This window comes from Salmo trutta, chromosome 6 (assembly GCF_901001165.1).
Source record: "Salmo trutta chromosome 6, fSalTru1.1, whole genome shotgun sequence".
In the NCBI taxonomy this organism is placed as follows: Eukaryota; Metazoa; Chordata; class Actinopteri; order Salmoniformes; family Salmonidae; genus Salmo; species Salmo trutta.
In genome coordinates, this window is record NC_042962.1 from 30111695 (window position 1) to 30132681 (window position 20987).

Sequence of the window (20987 nt, forward strand, 5' to 3'; positions counted from 1 at the left end):
CCGACTAAGCATTCTCTTAGATGAGTCCATTTCAGCCATTACCAGAGTTTTTGGACAGGTCATTAAAACGTTTCCGTGGTCAAAACGTTAACGAAAAAACGACAGGCAAGAGGAAGAATGAGTCGCAGAAGTAAAATGTAAGCAATCAATCCAGCGAGGTTTAAGTGGCAAATAGATTTTGGACCCCTCCAACACAGGAAATAGTATAGATGGGTGAAAAATACGGATCCTCAGGTGGGCGGGGCATGCACGTTGCTAGTGAACAGCAGCAGTTTCAAGTCCACTTCTAAGTAAGACAGCCAGGGTCATATGCACAAGTAATTTAGATAAACTTGTATAATAAAACAATATGTTTAAGGTTTGGATATCTTGACATCTTGTCTTCTTTCCATTCATAAATGTACACTATCAATGCATCTAACCTTGTATTCATAATGTATATCACAGACCTATATATATTTTTCTCTCTTCTTTAGAGATAGCTGAAGTTGAACTATTCCTATTGTATACTCTAATGTCTATTGCAGTATAAATAATATCAGCATACTGTATGTCAGTGGTTCCCAACCTTTTTCAATTACTGTACCACCAACTGAATTTTGCTCGGCTCGGAGTACCCCTGAAGTACCCCCTCATGTGCATTTTAGCTCATGCATCTCATGAGTCTTCTCAAGTACCCCCTGTGGACTGTCGAAATACCCACAAGGGTCCTAGTACCACTGGTTGGGAACCACTGCTGTATGTTGATTTGAATTCGTAGCAAATCCATTGAAAATCCACTCTGCTTCCTGTTTCTCCCGGGACCAAGGTACAATTGCACCAGCTGAAGAGGATCCAATGAGAGGACCAAGAATGCCAAACTGAGTTTTGTTGACATTGCATTCAGCAAATAGCATTTGAGCATTGAAACGAGCGTCCAATCGGATTTCATTATTCTGAAGAGGCGGATGTATTCGTTTATGTTGTGTTTCTGGAAAGAAGGGGGAGAAGGAGAAAACAATACGTTTGTTTAATTTAGTATCGCACAAAAGTCTTATGTACTTTTTAATTTATGTTGGTCATTTCATAAATCAAAGGTAATCAACATACAGTTTCTGCATTTTTTTGTCCAAACTATGTATTGTGTTATAACAAAGATGTCTAAAGAGGATAGACATGATTAGCTAGATAGCTAACGTTAGTAGCTAGAAAGGCGACCTGCCCCCGTAAAGTTAGCCAGCTAACGTTTGCTAACTGGCTAGCTATAATGTCAAAAGAGTCATGTACATGTACGCACAAATAAAGTAACTTGGGGATTGTCTGTATATCTGTTGTGATTACATTTCTGACGCAGTGGCAGACAGACCACCAGCGATGTAGACACAAGCTGCTGAGTCATTAACGTTAGCTAACCTATCTAGCGAGCTATGTTGGGGAATTGTAGCTACAGCAGCTAGCCAGTTCCACAACCAGTGAAAAGTACATTTTTTCATGTCTCTTCCACTAATATTGTCGATGTGGGAAGTGTAGCTAACAATTTCACGTGTTTAACTACACGTTGATAGTTTAGCTAACTAGTTATGATCATTTGTTCTGGATGGCGTCAAATTGTCAGACCGCCAGCCAGCAAATTAATGGCATGTTTTACTTTCTTTTTCAGATTGCTGTAATACCCACTTTGTAAAGTCCTGAATTGAACCAAGTCAAGGATCCTTCATTGATGGTTCTAAAAATCTAACCATGAGCTTCAGCTTTGAGGGAGATTTCAAAACAAGACCCAAGGTGTCTCTTGGGGGAGCGAGTAAAAAGGTAAGACCACTATGAGATTTACCATACCTTCTGTATAGAAATGGCTACTGTGCTATTTCTATAGCTAGCTAGCTTTTTCACTTAATTTTTCTACTAGTCCTGTCAAGCACAGGAGGTTGGTGGCACCTTAATTGGGGAGAATGGGTTTGTGGTAAAGACTGGAGTGGAATTGTATCAAACACAAACGCTTTAGTGTCCAGGTATTTGATGCCATTCCATTTGCGCCGTTCCGGCCATTATTAGCAGCCTCCACTGGTGTCAAGCTATGTTAATGTACTTTGGCTTTCAGGAGGAAAAAGCATCTCTCCTACACCGGACACAAGAGGAAAGGCGAAAAAGAGAGGTAGTCCTTTGTGTGAAACACACTTGTGATGTAAAATCGTCCTACGTGAACTTCAAATACAACGTTGGATTGTAAACCAAACATAATTTAATTTCACTGTGTATTTATTTACTCTGTTTTTCAACTTCAATAAGGATGAAAGACGAAGATTGAAGAACGCTATTGTCATTCAGTCCTATATACGAGGATACCATGACCGAAAACAGCAAGTATGTCTACTAACATGAACAAGCTCATTCTTGGGTGTCTATGCCATACCCTTCCACTCTCACTTATCATGCCAGCAATCCCATTTCCACAGCCTCGTATTGCTGATGGCAATGTGGATAGATACTTCATTCTGTACACTATCAAGTGATCATCCCTATAACTGTCAATGAACTTTGACCCTGCTTTTTTCCAGTATACCATCCAGAGGGGCAACTTTGACCGCTGCGTCTGCCAGGCACAGTCAGAAGGTGGACTGCCAATGTCCGACGCTGCCAGTCTTAGTCTCCTAACGAGGCAACTCCTGTTTTTCTACAGACAGAGTGAGGACTCGCGGAGATTGGTGAGAACCAACGTTATTTGAAAGTGTTGTTACAACTAATTCAAAACTTGTGTAAAATGTGATATCTTGCGTGTGGGAACCTGACGCAACATTTCTGTCTGTGTCTCTAGATATGGATTTGTCAGAACCTAGTGAAACACAATGGGCCGTTTTTGAAGCTGCTGGCGGGGCCCGAGAGACAGACGTGTGTGTTTCAGATCAAGAGGGTCCTGGGCTCCTGCTGCAGGTAATGGGGCCTACACCTATTCTACAGGAATGCGTTCTGGGGTGAAGTTTCCCCTAGGTATAGATCTTGGATCAACTTCCTCTCCTCCAATGCTAACCTTAACCATTAGTGGGGGAAAAATGTTAAACTGACCCAATATCCAAGAATGGTATGGCTGTTGAACAAGTTGAGGGGACTAAATTACATGGTGTTACCTTAGATTGTAAACTGTCATGGTCAAAACACATAGATTCAATGGTTGTAAGGATGGGGAGAGATCTGTCCGGAATAAAGAGATGCTCCGCTTTTTTGACACTACACTCCTCAAAGCAAGTTCTACAGTCTATAGTTTTGTCATATCTTGATTATTGTCCAGTCATATCGTCAAGCGCTGCAAAGAAAGACCTAGTTTTGCTGCCGCTGTCCCAGAACAGAGTGGCACGTCTTGCTCTTCATTGTAATCAGAGGGCTCATATTAATACTATAAAGGCCAGTCTTTCTTGGCTAAGGGCTGAGGAAAGACTCACTGCGTCACTTCTTGTTTTTATAAGAAACATGAATGTTATAGGAAATACCAAATTGTTTGCATATTCAAATTACAGACAGCACTGACCCACACTCTTACCCCACCAGACATGCCACCTGGGGTCTTTTCGAGTCCCCAGGCCCAGAACCTATTCAAGGAAATGTAAAGTATTATACAGAGCCTTGAGTGCATGGAACTCCCTTCCATCTTATATATCGCAAGGGAATGGCACACCTGCTTTCAAAAAACAAATAAAGCAACCTCTCATGGCCCAACGCCTCTCCCCCATGTGACCTATTTGTTGTGTTTATGTACTGACATGTATGTGTAATTGATAGATGCGCACACACACACACTACGTGTATTTTTATGTATGCAAATTGTAAAGTCTTGTAAATGTCTGTAATGTCTTTTTCATTATGTGTCAGACCCCAGTAAGACTAGCTGTTGCCATTGGCGTCGGCTAATGGGGATCCTAATTAATCTAATCGAGATCAGCTTCTATGGGCAACTTCACTCTACCGCCATGAATGCATTGATCAAATATGGGCTTATTACACTCCTATAACAGCGTTTCTCCATCTTTCCTAGACTTCTGCAGACCTGCAAGGATGACAGTTTGAATGTTGCCGTCCCCATGAGGATGCTGGAGATCTTTTCTTCAGAGAGAACTTATCTTCCTGTCCTTGAAGACATGAATTGTGTAGCGTCGTTAATCGAGCAGATTTTGCACTATATGGTACAGAAAGGTAAGTGTCCTGATGGTTTCACTGCTGTTACAGTGCAAAATAGTTTTTTGTTTGTTGTTAATGCTCATTTTCAAGCCCCATTGAATTTAACCTCTTGCATCTCTCTCTCTCTCACTCACTCACTCACTCACTCACTCACTCACTCACTCACTCACTCACTCACTCACTCACTCACTCACACAGGATACTACAGGTCACTTTATATTCTAGTGAATCACAAGCTCCCTTCCAGTCTGGAGTACAGTGATGCTCCCTATGGTGCACACGTTATCCCCTTGGCAAGCACACTGCTGGAGCACACGCTGAAGCCCCTGCACTTTACCTACTCCTCCTGCACTACAGGCGCAAGGTATGTTGAGGTCTCCCCTAGGTACAGATCTAGGATCAGCTTCCCCTCTTCCAATCAATCCTAACCATAATCATTAAGGGACGGACAGACCAGTAGGATTGCCGAGTGTCTGCCAACCGAGAGTACTTACCTCTGAACAGAGTACCGGCCGTATACATTTTCAAACCGATTCTACATGTAGAAATGGGCGAAATTGACAGCTGTCAGTTGTCCACCGGCGGGTGGTCCCTGTAACAAACTGCGCCGAAGGCAAGCGGAAAAACGGTGAATGTGCGGCCCCTGACTGTACAGAACGACAATCGGTCTGGTGAGTTTTCTCTTTTATTGCGAAAAATTCTAAACTGACCCAAGATCAGCGTCTATGGGCAACTTTACCCTACTCCAAGTATAACAGCAGCAGTAGCGTCTGTAAAACCACAACAGTCACACCAGAACAGTCAAACACACACACAAATGAACTGAAGCTGAAGTTAACTAGAACACACACACACACACACACACACACACACACACACACACACACAGAGTGTCCTGAAGTCTGACCCCCTCAAAGTTTAACCTTCAACACATGAAATCCCCCTCACACACAAAGCATCCCTGCATCAGCGACTGCTGAGCATATGGGAAAGAGCACAGCGAGGGGCCAGGAGCGGAATGCCTTTGTCTGTGGCGTATGCTGTTAAAATTGTCCAGTAAACCGACAATGTAAACTTTGGGCATTTGTTTGTCCTTCGAGTCGGCGGGGACACCGTAATTGATTCACCAACCTGTTTACAACGAGCAATAAAACTGACCCAGAGTCTGAGTACAGAATATCGACTATTTGCTCTCAATTATAAACATTCTTAATGACAAACGAAGGGGGGGGCGTTCTTTTCTTTTTGAAGAATAGTAGGGGAAAGGGTGTGAGAAACTTGGGTACACACACTCACTCCAACAGCTAATTATCTGACCGGGACCACCAGATGTGAGAGTTACTCGGTCAAAACAGCTCTGTTTGACAAGACAATATTGGGGCACTCAGAGCTGAAAGGAGACACCTACTCTATCAGTCAAACTCTATTGTCCTTGTTTGGGTAGCCTAATGAGCTTAAAGGATCACCTTTCTTTAGAAACTGACTTTTGGCTCTGTACTGAAAGTGCTCAATCTTTAAGTTGACTGCTGACATTTTTTGGGATTGTATAAACGGTGTGAACATAATTTTTTGTTGTAAATACTTTTTCATATTTTTGATATCTGACCTAGTATTTGAACACTGTGTTGTTGAGGAAGAGCTTGTAGATAAGCATTTCGCTGTTGTGTCCTGTATACGGCTCGTTCCATGAAATTAGTCCCTTTTGTGGCCATTTGATATTTTAAGTAGAAATGGAAAATTCAATAATTTTATTTTTTTTTATAAAAAAAAGACTTCTCGGAACCTACTTAACCCCAAAATTTCTCCAAGTTTTAACAATCATTGTAAAGCCCTAGTTATGTTGTTGCTTTTACAAAGTCATTTCTGAAGATTGTTATTCATTTCATGTGATTTAGTGATTCATTTTAAGGTTAAAAAAACCTGTCCCTCATTTTAAGATCAACCCTGTTATTTAAACTGAACTCTCGTTTTAATTCCTTTAAAAAAATGAATAAATCTTAAGAAATATTGAACATCTAATAGTCAAGTCTTAGTGTTAGCAGGTGATCTCGTTCTACTTTTAATGGAAATGTTCTGGTGTTTTGTGGTGGAAAACTGAGCGGGTTGAGCGTAACACGTCAACTCTGTTACCCATAGATAGACAGGCTAGAAATGTTTGAACAATTTAAACTTTTTTGTGAAGCTTGCATTCAATTGCCTCTTCCTGTTGCACACAATAAGCTTTCATTCCCCCCGTCACAAGAGGATTCATGGCTAATTTAAGATGATATCGTCAACCCTGTTATGGTCAACCCTGTTACTTTATTTGACACTTAATAGGCACTAACTAGAGACATTTTGTTTAACCTATTCAGAAAAAAAAAAATCTTGCTAATTTTAACGTTGTCTTAAAGAGCACGTTCCATTTGCTCTTTACACCAGAATGTTCAATCTGCTCTTTACGACAGAACATTCAATCTGCTCTTTACACCAGAATGTTCAATCTGCTCTTTACACCAGAATGTTCAATCTGCTCTTTACGACAGAACATTCAATCTGCTCTTTACGACAGAACATTCAATCTGCTCTTTACACCAGAATGTTCAATCTGCTCTTTACGACAGAACATTCAATCTGCTCTTTACGACAGAACATTCAATCTGCTCTTTACACCAGAACATTCAATCTGCTCTTTACAGCAGAATGTTCAATCTGCTCTTTACGCCAGACTGTTCAATCTGCTCATTATGACAGAACGTTCAATCTGCTCTTTACAGCAGAATGTTCCATGTGCTCTTTACGACAGAACGTTCCATGTGCTCTTTACGACAGAATGTAAAAATTAGGAGAAAATAAATAATCTAGACAGTTCATATGTTTATTTATTTATTAACATATTTGTAAATATTGATTTGTGATCAATTGGCTTAATCTAATGTCATTACCATGTAGTGAACAGTTAAAACCAACTTACCCATTCTACAATGTGGGGAATATCCACGGCTCTCCAGGCATTTGTGTAATGACATTTCTCTCCCTCTCTCTCTTTGGTTCCACAGGCAGTTTGTGTTTGCGGCCTTCACTGAGGAGTTCACCTCGGTGCCTTTCACGGAGCAGATCTTTCATTTCTTTATTCCGGCGCTGTCTGATCCGCGCCTACACTTCCCCTTTGAGGCCTTCCTGGGCTCCCTGCAGGCCACCGTAGTCTCCTCCGCAGCGGCACTGAAACGTGCTCCGTGGCTCTTCTACTTTGTCCTCTCGGTCGGGGAGACCTGCCTGGGTAAGTGTCTGCGTCCAAAACGGTACTTCTGTTCCCATAGTGCAGTACATTTCACCAGAGCCCTATGTAGATTTATATTTTTTCTATATATTTTTTATTTAACCTTTATTTAACTAGGCAAGTCAGTTAACCTCACTAGGGTATGTGGGATGCTAGCGTCCCACCTACGGGACACACTGCCAACAGCCAGTGAAATAGCAGGGCATCAAATTCAAAACAACAAAAATCTCATCATTCAAATTTCTCAGACATACAACAATTATATCCCATTTTAAAGATACACTTCTCATTAATCCAACCACGTTGTCCGATTTCAAAAAGGCTTTACGGCGAAAGCATAACATTAGATTATGTTAGGATAGCACCTAACAAGAAAAAACACAGCCATTTTCCAAGCAAGGAGAAGTGTCACAAAAACCAGAAATACAGCTAAAATTAATCACTAACCTTTGATGATCTTCATCAGATTGCACTCATAGGACTTCATGTTACACAATACATGTATGTTTTGCTCGATAAAGTTCATATTTATATCCAAAAACCCCATTTTACATTGGCGTGTAATGTTCAGAAATGTTTTGCCTCCCAAAACGTCCGGTGAATGTGCACATCAATTTACAGAAATACTCATCATAAACGTTGATAAAATATTAAACTGTTATTCAAAGAATTCTAGATACACTTCTCCTTAATGCAGTGCTTCTCAATTATTTTCTGTTACGCCCCCCCTAGGAAGAAGTAAACATTTCGCGCCCCCCCCAACTCTCCGCCGCGACTGTAAATAGTATCATTTGTCTATAAAATTGTTATAAGTACACCTCTGCATAACATTGTATCCTTATTAACATTAAAGAAAAAGAAAAAAGAAAGAAATATAGATCAACTTACAACAAAGAATAACTTTATTAACATTGTTTTTTTTAGTTTGTAACAGAAAAGACTTCAAGTGCATCAATTTGCCAGAAATTTAAAAAAAAATTAAACCCTTATTTAAACTGTAAACATTTTTTGACCATTTGATACTGAAAAATAAAATTAAATATAATCAATAAATAATAATAAATTCAAATTGATCAGCAACATTAACTCAGGAGCACAATATATGAAACATTTTGACCTATAAAACAAAAATGAATAAAACAATTTGTGCAGATTTTTTTTTTTTAAATCAAAATGAGGAAGTCAGGATTAATGGCTACAATGAGCACGTTTTGCAGAGCACAGCTTTTCGAAGCGGGGTTTGAAGCATGATACTGCAACTCTCAGCTCCTGCTCAATGTTTAGCTGGGACCTGTACTTGGTCTTCAGTGCAGCAACAGCAGAGAAGCCAGTCTCACAAAGATAAGATGTTGCAAAAGGAAGAAGAATGCCCATGGCCCTCTGCCCTAAGAGTGGATACTGCCTCTCTACACTCAGCCAGAATTCACTCAGTGTCTGTGATGTGAACCTCAGTCTCAATGTGGAGTCAGACGTCATATCAATGAACTGGTCCTCCTCTGCAGAGCTGAAACCAGTTGGAGCTGGTGCATTGAAAGGATCTCTCACCCAGTCATATTGGGAACTGTTTTCAGGGAAGTACTTTTTAAAGAATCCCATCAGTGATTAAATATGCTCCTTAATATATGGAATCACTGAGGTGGCATCATAGTCAGTAGTGTCAACAAATTCATGCAGGTTCTCGAATGAATCAGTATTTCCTTCATCAAGTCGCCTGCCCCACATTGCAAGCTTTCGAGTGAAAGAGCTGATCTTGTCTGTGACCTGAGGGAGGTGTTTATCTTTCCCTTGAAGCTGTAGATTTAGTTCATTTAGCTTTCCAAATATGTCACTCAGGTAGGCCAGTTTTGCCAGGAAGTTCTCATCACTACATTTTTCTGTGATGTCATACTTGTGCTCCTGCTCCAAAAACATTCTTATCTGCTCTCTGAGCTCAAAAACTCGGGACAAGACTTTTCCTCGTGACAGCCACCTTGCTTCACTGTGAAACAGCACAGCTTGATGTTCAGCTCCCATCTCCTCACAGATAGCAGAGAAGACTCTTGTTTTTAGTGGTCTGGTCTTTATAAAATTGACTACACCTACAATGTCAGTCATAACCTCACTTAATTCAGAGGAAAGGTGCCTTGATGCCAGTGCTTCTCTGTGTATAACACAGTGTGTCCACTCAGCATTAGGTGAGGCCTTCTTGATGAGTGCCCGAAGTCCTTTTCTCATCCCTGCCATGGTCTGTGCACCATCACTGCAAACACCAATGCAGTTCTCCCACTTTAGCCAATTCTCAGTCAGGAAGCAGTCCAGCATTTTGAATAGCTCTTCAGCTGTGGCTCTGTCTCTGACATATTTACAAAAAAGTAGATCCTCACACAGGGAGTTTGTCATGTCAAAACGTACATAAGCGATAAACAAACAGTCTTTGTTGCTGTCAGTTGCTTCATCGAACTGTAAGGCAAAACGTTTGTCTTTGAGTTTATCTACCAGCTGTTCTTTAATATCGTTAGCAATGTCATTTATACGTCTGGCGACAGTGTCATTGGACAGAGGGATAGTTTTTATTTTTGCAGCACTTGCGTCATCCAGCATGACAGAGACCATGTCTAATGCTGCAGGCAGTATCAGCTCCTTTGCTATGGAGTGGGGTTTTTTGCACTGAGCAATTTGGTACGCCACCTTATATGATGCTAACAGTGCTCGCTGGTTTACTGAAGTAGCATTCACAAAGCGGGACGATTGTTGACAATATTCGGCACGTTTTCGCTGAAAAAAACTCAAGCGGCTTATAAGCGTGATTGGGGTGTAATGTCTTTAAGTGACGCCTTAATTTATTTGGCTTCACGCAGTCCGCTGCCAACATTTTTAGACACAGTAAACATACCGGTCTTTCCTCGTCTCCCACCGTAGTCACAGTGAAGCCAAGCGCGACATACGCTTCGTCATATTTCCTCGTCTTAGCTTTCGGGAGACTTACGTTTGTCTCATTATCTCCGTCTCTCTCCGCCTTTCTTCTCATCCCTGTTAAATATTTTTCCATGGTGTCTCTTAAGGGTTTGTTATCTGCACTTCATATCTCCTGCTCTGTGCTGTGTGCTCTTGTTCGGTTAAAAAAAAAACTACTACGCGGCAAAAAAAAGCGTGTTCCCCGGGGTCACGCGCCCCCCCTGGCATCGCTCCGAGCCCCCCCAGGGGGGCGCGCCCCACTATTTGAGAAGGACTGCCTTAATGCAACTGCTGTGTCAGATTTTTAAAAAACTTTACAGCGAAAGCACACTTTGCAATAATCTGAGTACAGCGTTCAGACACGAAACAAAACCCGCCATTTTGTGGAGTCAACAAAACTCAGAAATAATATTATAAATATTCGCTTACCTTTGATGATCTTCATCAGAATGCACTCCCAGGATTCCCAGGTCCACAATAAATGTTTTTGTTCGATAAAGTCCATCATTTATGTTCAAATACCTCCTTTTGTTCGCGCGTTCAGTCCACTACTCCAAATGCAGGAAGCGCACGCAAATGTCACGACGAAAAGTCAAAAAAAGTTATATTTACGTTCGTAGAAATATGTCAAACGATGTATAGCATCAATCTTTAAGATGTTTTTAACATAAATCTTCAGTAATATTCCAACCGTACAATTCCAATGTCTTCAGAAAAGAAAATTAACACAATCTTTAGGATGTTTTTAACATAAATCTTCAGTAATATTCCAACCGGACAATTCCAATGTCTTCAGAAAAGAAAAGGAACACAGCTCACACTCACGTGAGTGCGCGCCTCTGAGCTCATGTAATTTCCTCACTCATCTTACTCCGGGCCCTCTTGTTTGCTTCACATTCACAGTAGAAGCATAAAACAACGTTCTAAAGACTGTTGGCATCTAGTGGAAGCCTTAGGAAGTGCAAAATTAACCCTAAGTCACTGTATACTATATAGGAAATGACTTGAAAAAACTACAAACCTCAGATTTCCCACTTCCTGGTTGGATTTTTCTCAGGTTTAGGCCTGCCATATGAGTTCTGTTATACTCACAGACATCATTTAAACAGTTTTAGAAACTTCAGAGTGTTTTCTATCCAATATGCATATCCTACCTTCTAAGCCTGAGTAGCAGGCAGTTTAATCTGGGCACGCCTTTCATCCGGACGTCAAAATACTGCCCCCTAACCAAGAGAAGTTAAGAACACATTTTTATTTACAATGACGGCCAAACCCGGACGACACTGGGCCATTTGTGCGCCGCCCTATGGGACTCCCAATCACGGCCGGATGTGATACAGCCCGGATTCGAACCAGGGACTGTAGTGACGCCTCTTGCACTGAGATGCAGTGGTCTTAGACCGCTGTGCCACTCGGGAGCAATAATAGGGTGCCATTTGGGACACAAGCTTAGTTTCCAAGCATGTGGGGAATTGTACTCTCGTGTACCAGCAGGCACATTGACACGAAGAGTTGGAGGGAATGGCCCTGAAAAAAAGACATCTATAGTGATAGTCTGTGTGCGCAGGTTCATTGTCAGAGGAGGGCCTCCAGCTGTACCTGCGAGCTCTGCAGGCCCTCCTGCCTCTCCTCCCCGTGTCAGAGAGCACCAGCAGGCCGGAGGTCATCAGTGACTCTGAGGACGAGGAGGACACCAACACCCAGGCTCCGTCCACACAGGTTGCTAGCTAACACACACACACACACACACACACATCACTAATGTGTCAATACGGGTAACACCAAAATTCAGGAATGGCACACTGCAGGTCACAGTTAATGCGTATAGTTCAGAATGGCCAGTTACTTCACAGGCAACATTTTCTAATGAAAACGGCTTACATCTGACTACAGGTATTGCACACACTACAAGCAGACCATAGCCCTATCCACACTGCCCCATGGCACCTCACGATAAACATCCTGGCCCGTATTCATAAAGCGTCTAAGAGTAGGCGTGCTGATCTGGGATCAGGTCCACCTCTGGCCATACGATCTTATTAATTATGATTGAAATGGAAAAACTGATCCCAGATCCTGCTGACACTATGAATTCAGGCCCAGCTATAGCCTACTTACTGCAACAACTCCCTCACCTATTGCATGTGAACTCGATGGTTGCAGGACGACAGCTATCGGATATCGGTGCAGCTGATCACGGAGGAGTGTGTCCGCAAGCTGGACACCAAGCAGCAGACAAACGCGCTGCTCAACCTGGTGTGGAGGGACTCGGCCAGCGAGGAGGTCTTCACCATGATGGCCTCCATCTGCCACACGCTCATGGTGCAGCACCGCATGATGGTGCCCAAAGTCAGGTCAGTGTTCTACATCGGATCCAGTTACGTTGTTTCCGTCCTAAATGGTACCCTATTCCCTATGTAGTGCACCACTAGTGCAAAATTATTGCACCATAAGGGGAATAGGGTGCCATTTGGGATTCACACACCTAAAGGTGTTACATGTCTTTACTGTGCTAGAATATCCGCTTTTGTTTTTTTGAATCCTCACCTGAAGTCGTTTTGAGAACCTTCCTCTCGCTGCGATTGTAATGAATGTTTCCAATATTTTGTCTTTTTGTATATATTTTCCCCCCTGTTTTTATTTTAATTTTAACTTCATCATGAAACTGGTGATGAATCAGCGTTTACGTGTTGTAAGCAACTAATGCGAATAACGATGAAGAAGCTCAGCCGTTATTGGCGTATACAACCGGCGGAGGAAGCACTCGGGATGTCAGGGAGGCTCTGAAGCTGTCACTCCTCGATTAGGGTAATTAGTCCTGGGATGGCTGATTTTGGGTTGATTGCATTAGGGCAGGATGTGGATGTGGATGTGAGAGGGGGAGATGGCCGCTGTCGCGGCTGAACGAGGGGGCACCTTCCTGGGCTTTACGGCACACCCTGCGTGGTCTCTCAACCCTTCTGGTTAATGGTTAGTAGAGCCGATGGAAGACACTACCTGTCTGTACTGTGTGGGGATGAGAGAGTGAATGTGTATCCCAGCGTATTGTCATTACTGACGCGTTGCTTTTACCTTTACAGGGTGGGCAACAATAAAGACGGCTATATTGTTTAGGGCAGGAGAGTGTTACCTGGGTCGTATCAACTAGAAACCAAACGGAAGCAAACAGGCCAGAACGGGGAGGGACTACCTGAATTTGTCCTGTAAGAAAACCCAAGTTTTCGTTACAAAACGTTCTAAATTGCAAAAAAGGAATACGACCCTGTCCGATCTCATGCGAAACCTGATTCAGACATCTTTCAAACTCACACAAAACACAAAATCCCCCCAAAACTCTTCCAGAGAAGATGCGTTGATTTGCTTACCAAATCATTTGGTGGAATAGGCATAGAGTCCTCCTCCCTAAGTATTTTCTATCATTTTTACAGCTTCCTTTGGTCCAAACGCTTTTACCATAAATCCTGCCTCTCGTCCTCCATCATTATCGGATATCTGTGCAAAATAATTAGCTCACTGAGGAAGATTAATTAGTGGCCAAGTAGACGGGATAGCTTTACAAGAGGCTTAGGGGAGCAAATTGCATCCCAGGCCTGATTTACTGCGTTTAAAAAAGAGCTCGTCTGCCTAGCCGGCCCTCCTGCCTCCCGCCCGACGGCCAGCCCAGCGCAATGCCTCGAATAAATGTATATCTTGTCAAAATGCTCTTACCTTCTTTCTTGCTTTCTTCTGTTCATAAGAGCTCGATTCAGGCCCTGTATGTTCTGTAAGATTTGAGATATAATCTTTAAATTTAAGGCTTTTCAATTCAGGCCTGCATGTTCTATAAGATAAATAAAATAAAACGTTTTTTGTTGCTATAATCTTTGTCTTTATGGTTGGTAGGCTAAATGGGTGTAATTTCACTTTAATTGTTTAGTGTTAGGTATTTGGTGTAATTTTACTTTGATTGTTGTTTAGCCTCAGCCTGTGGTGGTACTCTGTCACTAACTGATGGTCACTGACAACTGTAAGTGTTAGCTAGCCTCTGTCCTTCATTTGTTTTTGTGCGCTTGCTGTGATTGTGGAGTTTACATGAGATATTGACGCTCGGGCAATGAGAACAAAGTCTTTCTGCCATTGGCACTGACTCGCAGGCCCTTTATGAATTAGGCCTAAGATAGTTTTACATAAATAAAGCAGAATTTGAAGCAAATTACTATTTGAGCTCGATTCAATCCGTACTGTAGCGTGATTCGATTCATTTCAGATTGGGCTGACATATGTAGCGTTTACCATGAATGCATTCTCCACCAACGTGGGAACATTGCCTTAAAATGTATATTGCGCTGTAGCGCAGCTCTTCAGCGCTACGGATTGAATCGAGCCCTTTTCCTAGTTTTCTCTTTTTCTGCGAACGTACGTACATTCTTGCATTATGTCAAAATAAAATAATCTGTGTTTTGTCCATCAAGGTCATTTTTATGGACACACACACACACACACACACAGACACACACACATGACCCCTTTTGATGCCTGTGACTTTGTGTATTAGTGCCTTCATTCCGTGATTGAAATGGAGCTTTGGTTTCTAGCAGGCCGTATATCAGGCTGTCAGTCAGCATTTTAGTGCTTTGTTTCCCATTTCAATCAAACACCCGGCCGCGCACTGTAAAGGCCCAGAGCACTATGCTATACCCAGCTCCCCTCCTCTCTTGTACTGACAGATGGGAGGGGCACGGCAGAAACTATTTCTCAAACATATTAAGAGGTGTCACTCGCCCCCCCCCCCCCCCCACTCTGAAGGCTCATTTTAATTTTCCGCCTTTCAGATATTCTCCGCTGCACAATGGTGGCCGAGGTATGGTTTGTCCCAAATGGCACCCTATTCCCTTTGTAGTGCATTACTTTTGACCAGAGCCCGTAGGGAATAGGGTAACATTTGAGACGCACATTGAGAGATTGGAGGCCGACACCAACATGTGTTCACGTGAGATTCCATCCACTTCCCGGTCCCCCTCTCTGTTCTGTCAATCTTTTACCTCATAATGTGAATAGAAGGCGATAGCCTGTTAAGTGGCAGGCATCCTTATAGGTGACAATACCGTAGCCCCTTAGACAGAGGCCCGTTATATGCAAGGGGCATTTATTTAGTTTTCAGCTTAATTACCGCATTAGTGTTACCTGACATTAACCCTCGGTGTGAAGGACACACACAATCTAGCCGTAGCGATTTAAAGGAGGGTACACACACTTTGAACAAAGAGCAGCTTCACACCCGGGTGCCATAGGCCGTTAGTTAGACCGGCCGGGGTGTCCGGGATGAGGGCCCAGTGGCTGCGTCTCAAATGGCACCCTGTTCCCTACATAGGGCCCATAGGAGGCCGACACGAGGGAATCGGTTGCCATTGGGACACAGCCAGTGGCTCATTCACTCCCTCCTTCCCTCCTCAGTGTTATCATGTAATTCAGGGAGAGTGTGGAAGCATGCTTGCGCTCTGGGGTCATTGTGAGGGCCATGCCCCCCCCCCCCTCTCTATTGTGTCCCCCCGTGGCCATTAAGTTAAATGGGGCTCCTCCAGGAAGCCAGAGGGCCTGTTTATGACCCTGGGCCGATCTCCTCCTTGCCAGCAACTAGTTTACTAATGGAAGGTGCCTCGCCTAAATAAAGCTTAATGGGTCGTTTAATCTTTTTTTCGTTGCGGAAAAGGGAGAGAGGGGACTAAAGAGGGAGAGGAAGGGCCAAGAAAGAAAATTCCTGCGGGATACGCTATGCTGCTGTTCAACAGCTTTTATTTGATATTTTTCTCTCTTTATGCGTGTCCTCTGGTTACTTGGGCAAAGTTGACGATATCTGACTTAGAAGGCATCGAGGCAGAGCGCAATGTATACGTTCAGACGTACAAACTGTGTCAACTCTTTTGTCCCATATCTTTGATACATGCATCTTCATAGATATTTTTGTAAATGTTTGTTTACTTCGGTCTTTCTATTTTGTCCCCTCCAGGCTTCTGTACAGTTTAGCGTTTAATGCACGTTTCCTGAGACATCTCTGGCACCTGATACAGTCCATGACCACCAAAATGATCACGGGGTGAGTTGATTTTAATGTCGGTCAGGGGCTGTATGTATCAAGCGTCTCAGAGTAGGAGTGTTGATCTTTGATCAGGTCTCCTCTCCCTGTCCATGTAATCTTATTCGTTGTGATCTAAAAGGCCAAACTGATCCTAAATCAGAACTCCTGCTTTGAGACACTTGATATAAATATGCGACCCTGAACAAAGTGATTGTCGTTGATTGGGTCTCGGCGTATGTAAGTCAATTCAACGTGCTTTATTGACATAAATAAACATGTCAGTATAATGAGTAGTGAGTCTCTCTCTTCTTCTCTCCTCCCAGGTCCATGGTTCCGCTGTTGCAGGTCATTTCGCGGGGGTCTCCCATGTCCCTGGAAGACTCCAATCGCATCATTCCCCTCTTCTATCTCTTCAGTTCCCTCTTCAGCCACTCGCTCATCTCCGTGCACGACAGCGAGTTCTTTGGCTACCCTATGGAGGGCCATGGTAGGCCACTCCCTCAGTGTTTCCCAGGATAGGATTTTTTTCGGCAGTGGTGGCAAAGTTAGTGTGGGTGGGGGGCGAATGTGGGGCCAACAGCACCGTCTCCGACTTAACATTTTAGAGGCTCTCATCTTGGCCACAGAGACGACATTTTTCTGTTTTAAAGAGTTTTCTGTTATTCTACACATTTAGTCATGGGGCAGAGTGAAAAAATGTCAGCAATTCTACACATTTTGCCATGGCTTATGCCATGTTCTTATGCTATCTCAGTGACTCAAACATAACAAAATCAATGGGGGCCCTATGCTATGAATTATTTAAAATGTATTATCCTGATTGTCTAGTTTTTATTCTGGTGATTGTTTGGCCAGTTCTCAAAGATTATCTTGTTAAAAATTTTTTTTAAAAAGCTCCATTATCTTTGCTACATACTTTATATCTGGTTTTAATCGTTTAGGGTTTACTCTGAAAACATTTTAAAATCCCCCACAATTATCATATTTTTGGAAGTGGCGGCAACAATTTGCCAGTGGCGCCACGCCGCTGCTAAATGAATATAGAGGAAACACTGCTTCCTCCAAACTCTAGTCTCCAAGGTGGCATCCCAAATGACAACTGATTCCCTATGCACTACTTCTGACCAGGGTATGTAGGGTGCCATTAAGGACGCAACCCTAGTCTCAAAATCACCTGCCTCTTGTTTTGAATCAGTGTGAAGCTGACATTTTGTTTTACTTTGAATTGAAATGCTTCTAGAAACAAATCTATATGTATCCAGATGGATAGTTTCACACATTTTTTACACTACACCACATTGCTGCTGCACAACATCCTCCACCTTGCTTGATATTCAGTGGGTAAGAGATGTAGGGCGATATTTTCTCCTCGCAAGGACAGCTATGCTGGCAACCTTCTAAATAATGGGAGCTCTGTTACTGTACCTCACGATTGCATTGTGTGTGTTGCGTGTGTATCACATTGTTGACTACATCCCTGGTTTAACTAGAGATCTTCCTCACGGAAAGTGTGAAAGAAAAGTTTAAATCGCGCTGCAAAATGATAATTTCACTTGCAGTGCGTTCGCTTACAGTGCAGGTGTCCTTGCGATAGGTAAATGTTGCCTGTACTGTGTTCAATGGCTGAGTAACAGTGAACAACCGTCCATTCCTTCTGCCCACCCCTTCCTCAGGCCACAGCAATACCACCATGATGCCGTTCACATTGTCCGAGCTGGTGAACCTGTCTCAGTTGCTGAGGGACGCGTGTCTGGGCATCATCAAGCTGGCCTACCCCGAGACCAAGACGGAGCACCGCGAGGAGTACATGGCCGCCTTCCGCAGCGTGGGAGTCAAAACCAACACAGAGGTGCAGCAGCGCATCCAGGCCGAGCAGAAACGCTGGGTTCAGCTCTTCAAGGTGATTACCCCCCCAGCACCTATCGCCCTAGCATGACAGTGGCTTCAAATCAGATTCAAAGCGTGTAGTGACTGTGGCTTAGTGTGTAACACCGCCACAACTCTAGTCTGCATGTTGTCCCCCGCCAAAGTCCGGAGTTCTGCCTCTCCTCCCTTCTCAGTCTCCCCTTTTTATATCCAACTGTCTAAATATATACCAAATAAGGAAAATGGGATTCCATTCAAAAAATAAATAAAATAAACTTCATAATTTGAATGCTTCCCGAGTCCCAACTGGCTTCTGTCCTCACTCTGAGGCACCTGTAGCAGATTTTGAAAATGGTTGCATGCTGTATGTATCTTTAAAGGGTGTCCTTTGACTTCTGTTGCTCTCATAGCAAACATAATTGCAAATAACAAAAATGTGTTGATCAGCGACCGTTGAAACTCGAATTGGGTTAGTTAGGAGAAACCGAGTATGCATGGCTAGACATGGCTGAGTGAGGACGTTCATTGGCTGTTTACTGAAAGGAAATGAGGCAGATGACAACATTAGGTTAATTATTTCTCTCTTGCTCGCTCACTCACTCACTCTCGTCCTTACCCCCCCTCTATCCTTCTCCTCTCCCACTTACGTTCCCTGAAACAGTAATTAAGCGACTCTGGCTGCGAGTCTTTGAGAGAGGGACTCGAAAGTGAGCAACACTTTGTTTCAGTAGAGGTGGTGGCGGTGTACGAATGCGGCAAGAATTTCATAACAGTTCAAGGCGAGCAAACACCTCCCGTCAGCTAAAACGACCCATTAAAGAAGTGGGAGAGCAGTGGAAATGCATTTTCCAAATTGAACGGGGGGGGGGGGGGGGGCTGGATTTACAGTCGCTTTAACGCCCGCTGACCCCGTAACACGCTAATGTTTGGTTCGAGTCATCAGCCGTCCTTCGCCCATCTTTTATCGCCCCCATTGTCGAGCTATCTATTTAATTGAAAGAAGTTAATTGAATGAAAATGATCAACTAAGCTTCTATTAATATTGCTAATGGAACTTCTCTTCTTGGCCATGTTTGGAGAGAGATGTCACCGCAGAGTTTGGGAAAGCCCATTAAGTCGTGCACTTAACCCGATGTGCTAATTAAGGAATGCTTATTCATTCCTCCGAGTCGGGGGTAAGTCTGTCTCCGAACCCATCGCCGGCGCCGCGAACAGCGTTTTGCACTCCCCGTTATTACCGAGAATACCGACTCCGGTCGTCGCTGATGACGGCCCGAGATCGATTGCGTCCTGTCTGAAAAACGATGTGCGTTTTTAAAAATAACACTTCCATTCAAACTATGTTGCCTGGTTATTGTATTGAAAATTGTTTCAGGGTAATTATGTGTGTGAATACTCCCAGCTAGTGCCGGTAATGACTGTGGAGTAAGATTATGGAAATGATCAATATAGATGTGACAAGTTCAGTCGCTACAGCGGAGTCTTCTCTCCGCTAATCAGCTGAAGTTGTGAACTCCACAAATATGGCCTGTACAGCTGACAAAAGTGATGATCGACTTCTATCTAACCTTCCTATCCAAAGACTGCACAGAGTAAGACATGGGGATAGGATGCAAAAGGCATGTTTTTCGCTGGACCGGACTGGACAGTACAAAAAAAAGGATTAGGGGCAGTACAAGACAGACATATTTAGTTATTAACAGGACAGGAATGAATATTCACTCTTGTTTCACCCTCTACTGCACAGTAAGACAATGGATATCACAACAACTCTCACCCTAACCCTATCTTGCAGAACAACACTGAGTTACACTGGTCATTTCCACAGTTTATCTTTTGCCCTCCGTCCCGTGGCTGATGTCAGCAGACTGGACAGACTAGCCCATAATTAACCCTGATGCTGGATGTGGAGGGACGACCCTCCCCCCCCATTTGTCTTTTATACTATCGTTAAATACCACACTAATGGCTCAGCTCGCAAATTGCTTTTTTTAAGAGGAAGCATCTTATTGTCGAGTCTCCACGCAAATAGATTTGTTTGTTAACAAATGAAAGGATGTATGCTTTAAAATGCCATCCGTATATCACATATATTGAACTTTTTGTACTTTTAAGCCATTTATGCAGACGCTCTAATCCAGAACGACATACATTTTTCGTACTGCTCCCCGATGGGGAATCGAACCCACAACCTTGGCGTTGCAAGTGCTATGCTCTACTGACCAAGCCGCACAGGACCTGAAAATGACATGGTTAAAATGACATATATCTTTATCACTTGTGTGACGTTTCGTTTCATGCAATTCGTTTCACTTTGACTTACGTATTACAGCCGAAACCATTTAAGCCATTTTTTAAAATTCGTTTTTATATACTACGAAGAGAGCGAGTGGCATGTTCTCTTGAGAGTCCAGTGTGGGACTTTTATTTTGATTGCTTATTGTTCTGCGTTTCACAGGTGATCACTAACTTGGTGAAGATGGTGAAGGCTCGCGACATCAGACGTCCTTTCTGTCCGGCAGGTCATTGGCTCTCTGAAGAGGTCAACATCAGAGCAGATAAGGTAACCGTGGGTAACCGTGCTCTCAGCCGTTAGATTGTTACCCTTAATGAGGTTATCAGGAAAATCATTCATCTGGTTTACTCAATAACGCTTCACTCACACTTCCTTTTATCAATCCACCGTTATGACTGCATACAGTGGTCATGAACACAACTTTAAGCTCT

At 43.1% G+C, this 20987-nt stretch overlaps 1 protein-coding gene across 2 annotated transcripts in view; it reads left to right on the plus strand.

The window, feature by feature from the left end:
- The first annotated feature begins 911 nt into the window (after positions 1-911).
- The window catches only part of ube3c (ubiquitin protein ligase E3C), a 49058-nt gene continuing 28982 nt past the window's right edge, over positions 912-20987 (plus strand). The window contains exons 1-15 of one of the 2 annotated variants that reach the window (XM_029756140.1): positions 912-1076; positions 1640-1788; positions 2078-2131; positions 2266-2340; positions 2535-2681; positions 2792-2907; positions 4004-4161; positions 4345-4510; positions 7185-7405; positions 11907-12058; positions 12503-12693; positions 16326-16412; positions 16718-16881; positions 18068-18294; positions 20719-20823. In XM_029756140.1, coding sequence (XP_029612000.1) covers positions 1720-1788; positions 2078-2131; positions 2266-2340; positions 2535-2681; positions 2792-2907; positions 4004-4161; positions 4345-4510; positions 7185-7405; positions 11907-12058; positions 12503-12693; positions 16326-16412; positions 16718-16881; positions 18068-18294; positions 20719-20823 — 1932 coding nt within the window. In that variant the 5' untranslated portion in view covers positions 912-1076; positions 1640-1719. Of the gene's footprint in view, positions 1077-1356; positions 1459-1639; positions 1789-2077; positions 2132-2265; positions 2341-2534; positions 2682-2791; positions 2908-4003; positions 4162-4344; positions 4511-7184; positions 7406-11906; positions 12059-12502; positions 12694-16325; positions 16413-16717; positions 16882-18067; positions 18295-20718; positions 20824-20987 lie in introns of those variants that run through there. The other variant, XM_029756141.1, reaches the window with a different exon arrangement.